Genomic DNA, 6371 nt, shown 5'->3' on the forward strand with positions numbered 1-6371 from the left:
ATGTTTATCTGCAGGTAAAAAATAATGGTTTGCTGGATGCTCATTTGTCTGATATTTGCATTAGCACATCTGCTGCACCAACTTACCTTCCAGCCCACCACTTCGAAACCAAGGATTCTGAGGGAAAGCTGAGAGAGTTCAACTTAATTGATGGTGGTGTTGCAGCTAATAATCCGGTAGTTTGACATAAGAGCCTCTGAATTCCCTTCATATGATAATTTTATACATTTGCACTAAATTTTCAATACAGGCATTAGTTGCTATGGGAGAAGTAACAAAGGAGATTTTCAAAGGGAACCAAGATTTCTTTCCAATTAAGCCTACAGACTATGGCAGATTTTTAGTGATCTCAATAGGAACAGGTACACAAAAGAACGAGGAGAAGTTTGATGCTAAAGAAGCAGGGAAATGGGGAATTCTAGGTTGGTTGTTAAGTGGTGGCTCAAATCCATTAATTGACGCCTTTACTCAAGCAAGTGGGGATATGGTTGATATCCATCTATCTGTGGTCTTCCAAGCCTTGCATTCCCAATCTAGATACTTGCGCATTCAGGTAACAATTTTCTTCTTAGAAAGGTTCATTGATGTACTTAGAGGCAATTAAATCACATCTTAGTATAATAGTGCCCATTCTATCGAAAGTGCTACTCGAAAAGTATCACAACAATTAACAAATTATCAAGGGTGCTAATTTCTTAAGTTGGTAGAATCACCAGGTGCTGTACATTAGTGACCTAGATTCCTGCTGCCCTCATCTAAATTTCTGTCAATCTTCCTCCCACCCTGGTTCTCAGAACACCCATTAACAAGTAATTGTTTTCAATATCAGTAAAATGTAAGAGAAGGATCCTTTAATAAATATTACTGCTTTAGCGCATTTTTCGTTAAGATATTTAACAGGTGCTTTTGCAAAGTGTAGCATCATGATACTGAGAAGCAACTAGTAATTGGTGAGTCAAACTTTTTTGGGATATATTACATCATAGGTTGCTCTATGTTTCTTGCTGGATAAAAGGCATACACAACCTCTAGTCCTTATTAGACTTGGAAGTATTGTATGACTTAAAATGTATTTTCTGTAATTGACCATTTGAGTAAATTCTTCATTGTTATATCAAATGTATAAAAATTATAAAACTTCTATGAGGACCCGTGCGGGCGTGTGTTTAGTCCCACATCGGTTATTTGCTGGGTAGATCTTGGGTACTTATACAGGATCAAGGAACTCAAATAATACCTTCTGGCTAGCCATTTTGGGGGAGGTCTTGGGTTGTTACAAATGGTATCAGAACGGACTCGGCCCATAACTTATGTGGACTAGGAGATACTGCAGCACAGATCCATTGGGGTTGACCACGGACCGATCGTGGTGTTTGTGATTAGATTTGAATAGATTTGAACCCTTAGCCTAACGAGGACGTCAGGGCTTGAATGGGGGGAGTATGTGAGAATCCGTGCGGGTGTGTGGTTAGTCCCACATCGGTTATTTGCTGGGTAGATCTTGGATATCTATACAGGATCAAGGAACCCAAATAATACCTTCTGACTAGCCATTTTAGGTGAGATCCTGGGTTGTTACAAATGGTTTCAGAACGGACCCGGCCCATAACTTATGTGGACTAGAGGACACTGCAGCACGGATCCATTGGGGCTGACCACGGGCCAAACGTGGTGTTTGTGATTAGATTTGAATAGATATGAACCCTTAGCCTGACGAGGACGTCAGGACTTGAACGGGAGGAGTATGTGAGCACCCGTGCGGGCGTGTGTTTACTCCCACATCGGTTATTCGCTGAGTAGATCTTGGGTACTTATACAGGATCAAGGAACCCAAATAATACCTTCCGGCTAGCCATTTTGGGTGAGATCCTGGGTTGTTACAAATGCGGGTGTGTGGTTAGTCCCACATCGGTTATTTGCTGGGTAGATCTTGGGTACTTATACAGGATCAAGGAACCCAAATAATACCTTCCAGCTAGCCATTTTGGGTGAGACCATGGGTTGTTACAAATGATATCAGAGCGGATCCGGCCCATAACCTATGTGGACTAGGGGACACTGCAGCACGAATCCATTGGGGCTGACCGCATGCCAATCGTGGTATTTGTGATTAGATTTGAATAGATATGAACCTTTAGCCTGACGAGGACGTCAGGGCTTGAACGGGGGAGTATGTGAGAACCCGTGCGGTCGTGTGTTTAGTCCCACATAGGTTATTCGCTGGGTAGATCTTGGGTACTTATACAGGATCAAGGAACCCAAATAATAACTTCCGGCTAGCCATTTTGGATGAGATCCTGGGTTGTACAACTTCATTATGCCATCAAAGGAACATGAATATAATTCTGTTGTCGTTGGCAAAAGAGCATGTCCATGTATGTGTACGAGTGTGAGTGTGTGTGTGTGTGTGTGTGTGTGTGTGTGTGTGTGTGTTTGTGTGTGTGCGTGTGAGTGAGAGAGAGAGAGCACCTTGTCAATCTGTGTAAGAATGAGGCTCAAGGGTTCAAGCTCCACATTGAGTACTGCTAAATTATTTCATTTGTTTACAATACAGGATGACACATTAAGCGGAACCATTTCTTCTGTCGATATCTCCACAAAGAAAAACTTGAATAGTCTCGTTAAGATCGGCCAAGAGATACTTAAAAAACCTGCTATCAGGACAAATCTTGAGACAGGCGTTTGTGAACCGCTGTCTGAAGAAACCAACGAGCAAGCTCTTACAAGGTGAGTGTGTTTTGTGAATGCATGTCCTGTTGTGTGTATACATACATACATTCAAGTGTAGTTTCTGATACAGGGTACTAACAATTTAATGAATATTTATTGTAGATTTGCTAAGATGCTGTCTGGAGAACGAAGGCTTCGAGAGATGAGATCACCGCTCACTAAAGCTAAAGAGGAGAAAAAATATTATCTGTAGCTGAATTTGATTCTTTTATAGCAATTGTATGCCATGGCTTGATGTTACCAAGAAAAAATATGTCATGGCTTGACAACAATAAGTTGACTCTGTTCTCAGCAGAATTCAATAACGTATGAACGTAGTATCAATGTTTCTTTTTTAAAAGTTTATCATCAATGATTCTGTTAAATACGCTAGTGTGTAGTACCAAGCGCAACAATTGTGTCAATGATGTATGCTACCAGGTTTATGTTGAATACATTTATTTAAGTGAAAAAAGATACCTAGTTTATAAGATAGAAATATGAAGTAATTCTTTTTTCTGATAAGATATGAAGTGAAAAACTTCGCCCATTCTATATTAGAAAATTAAAGATTAAAGATAAATATGAGGCAATTTTCAGAGTCTTATTGTCAAAACAGGCTTGGTGTTAACTCTATGATTCCCATCATCTGTGATTATTTCAAATGAAAACAATTTGTGAAGGGGAAGGACAAGCCATTCAATTTCTAATTCAATTGTAAGTAGATATTTGCAATACTTTTAAATACCAAACTGTTGCTGGAAATTGGACCCGAGGGCGGTCGTCGATTGAGGAGGGGGAGCGGTCGGTGGACACAGGAGAGTGGCGGTCCGTCGGCGAGCGGCGTCCTCCGTCGGGATGCCTGCAGAAAAGCCGGTGGCCGGGTTTTCCGGCGCCGGCCCTCCGATGCTTAAGTCAGAGGGGAGAAACTATGTTTAAAAGAGAAAGGAGAGAAGTTTTTCAGAGTTTCGTGCATCCAACCCTCCTTGATAAGCGAGGGCCCCCTTTTATAGGGAGGTCGGATTACCTGTGATGTGATAGGACGAGACCGTCGTACGACTCGGCACGTTGCTTGGACTGGCACACGATCAGGTAAATCATTGCATTGATGTCGGAGGTGAGGCCGTCGTACGACTTGAGCTGGCGCGCGATCGAGTGAATCATTGCATTGATGTCGAAGGTGAGGCCGGGGTCAGAGACTTGTCACGGCCGACAGGACCCTGCTAAGCTGGTTTGTCGTGGAGAGCTGAGGATCCATAGATAATAGGAGCCATGCGCATTAATTGTTGAGTGAGCCGGAGATGCGCATTAATTGTTGAGTGAACCATGGGTTTGTGGAGATCATGCGTAATAAATGCTGGGGCAGTGACAGGATATGGCCCTCGGCCGGACCTCGGAAGGGTACGGCCGTGGTAGGTGGGCGACAAGGACGGACCTCCGAGGTCGGAAACTCTCCAGGTCGGACGTTCTGAGGTCGAACGTTCCGAGGTCGGGCGCCGACCTTGGTCGTCCAAGGTTGGCAGCCATGCGGTCTTCTAGCGGCGAGGTTACTATGTTCTGGGGGGAAAACTGCATTTCCCCAACACAAACTATCATCCGTCCCCTAAAATACTTGTTTCCTGTTAAAAAGTGTTCAACATACACATTGATAAAGCACTACAAAAAGGACATGAAGCACAGAAAAAAGGACATGATGGTGTTTTTAGAGAAAACCATATAAAAGCTGTGCATCCATCCAGAAAATTTGCTTAAAATTTTAAATTATTTATAAGATTACTGTAACAACCTAGGATATCATCCGAAAAGGCTAAGAAGGCATGATTTGGGTTTTTCAGCTCTACATAAGTATCCAAAATCTGTCTTATATATAGCCAATATGGGAGTAAATGCACGCCCTCACGACAAGCAAAAAGATGAAAATATATTCACAAGTACCATAAATCCAATTATAAACATCACAATCAGCATGTGGTCAATCCAAATAGGCTCTTTTAGTAGTATGTGCTAGTTTACATGAACCTACAGACCTCATGGACAAAGACTAACCAAAAAATATAATTTAAGTTCCTTACCTTTGTATAAGTATGCAGGATCTACCCAGTTTATAGTAAATGCGGGACACCACAATCCTATAGGGATCCTCACAGCCAACGTAACCCTTCTCTCTTGTTTAAACTTTGATGTCCTTGCTAGGATAATGGTCTAAATTTATTCAAATCTATTCGCAAGTATCATAAATCCGATCACAAATATTATGATTAGCCTAGGGTTAGCCTATATGGACTCGTGCTGCAATGTATTCCAATCTACATGAGCCGTGAACCTAGTCCACTCTGATACTATTTCTATAACAATTCAGAGCCTTACTTAAAAAGGCTAAGTGAAGCTATTATTTGAGTTCGTTTATACTATATAAGTATTAAAAATCTGGTGCATAGTTGACGTGTGACTAAACAAATGCCTTCTGGCATTCTTACCAAGCTAAAGATCTAAATTTATTTTGTAATAACCTAGAACCTCACCTAAAAATGCTAGCAGAAGATATTATTTTGGTTCCTTAGTTTTGTATAAGTACCAGAAATCTATCACGTGCATAGTCGATATGAGATTAAATACACACCCTCATGGCTCCTCACATACTCACCTAGTTGAAGCTTTGGTGTCCTTGCCAAGATAAAGCATCCAAATCCATTCAAATCAAATAACGAATACCATAAATCTAATAAAAAATGCCATGATTAGAGCCGTTGCTATGGGCCATGAGTCGGGTTTGCACTAATTGTTACAAATTAGACATCATCCAAAAAAAGCTAGTTGGAAGTGCTGAGTTACGCCCCGTTCGATGCGACGTTCGCAGCGAAATTCGAACGGGACGCGTTCATCGTATGAACGCACCTCAGATCGTAGAATTCAAAAAATTTTCTAGATCCAAATCCAGAAGATCTTTGAACTCATTAGGGAGGGAAGATTAGGATATGAAGAGGGTTGATTAAGATTCATAAAACTGAAACAAAAATCAGAAGTTGTTAATTTGAAGATCTCATCTTCAAAAATTCTGCAGGTGTAGAACACCGCAGCCTAATGATGTTTCTAGGTTCCTGGTTAAGCCGCACATGTGTCCGGCCTCTACAGGTATCCACACGAGGATCTAATCATCTAAGATAGAATCTTACCGGAGTGCTAGCTTCTTGCAAAGACTTCTCATGACTATCAAATAAATTGGAAGAAATCTGCAACATACCTCCTTGAAGAAGAAACCTTTCTTCTTTGATCTTACTCGCAATGGAGGAAGAGGAAGGAGGAACCTTTGCATGTGGATCTTCCTTGCCTTGATGCCGTGGAAGAAGAGAATGCAGAGGATCCCCTTACTGCCGTGGAGAAGGAGGAAGAATGGGCTTGGGCGTGGAGGAAAGAACTCCTTCTTTCCTTGGGCGAATTGATCTCTTCCTAGGTTCTTCTTTCTTTCTTTCCAACACTTGGAAAAAGATGAACTTGATCTCCCTTGCCGTGGGAAGAAGAAAGGAAGCCTCTTGCTGCCATGGGAAGGGAGAATAAAAGAGAAAGGGAGGCATGGAGAGGAAGAGGAGAGAATTGATTCATAATGTCTCCCTTGCTACCCTTTTATAGATTGGGTTTAGGGCTTCTCCTAATCTTATTAGAAG

At 41.6% G+C, this 6371-nt stretch overlaps 1 protein-coding gene across 2 annotated transcripts in view; it reads left to right on the top strand.

Moving 5' to 3' along the window:
- LOC103724290 (patatin-like protein 2) overlaps positions 1-3278 on the top strand; it is a 6756-nt gene extending 3478 nt beyond the window's left edge. Inside the window, exons 4-7 of one of the 2 annotated variants that reach the window (XM_039118317.3) lie at positions 15-176; positions 251-553; positions 2555-2727; positions 2833-3278. In XM_039118317.3, coding sequence (XP_038974245.3) covers positions 15-176; positions 251-553; positions 2555-2727; positions 2833-2923 — 729 coding nt within the window. In that variant the 3' untranslated portion in view covers positions 2924-3278. Of the gene's footprint in view, positions 1-14; positions 177-250; positions 554-2554; positions 2732-2832 lie in introns of those variants that run through there. The other variant, XM_088701308.2, reaches the window with a different exon arrangement.
- The last annotated feature ends 3093 nt before the right edge of the window (positions 3279-6371 follow it).

Source organism: Phoenix dactylifera, chromosome 7 (assembly GCF_051530095.1).
Source record: "Phoenix dactylifera cultivar Ajwa chromosome 7, Ajwa_hap1_PhDact_Kaust_v1.1, whole genome shotgun sequence".
NCBI lineage: Eukaryota > Viridiplantae > Streptophyta > Magnoliopsida > Arecales > Arecaceae > Phoenix > Phoenix dactylifera.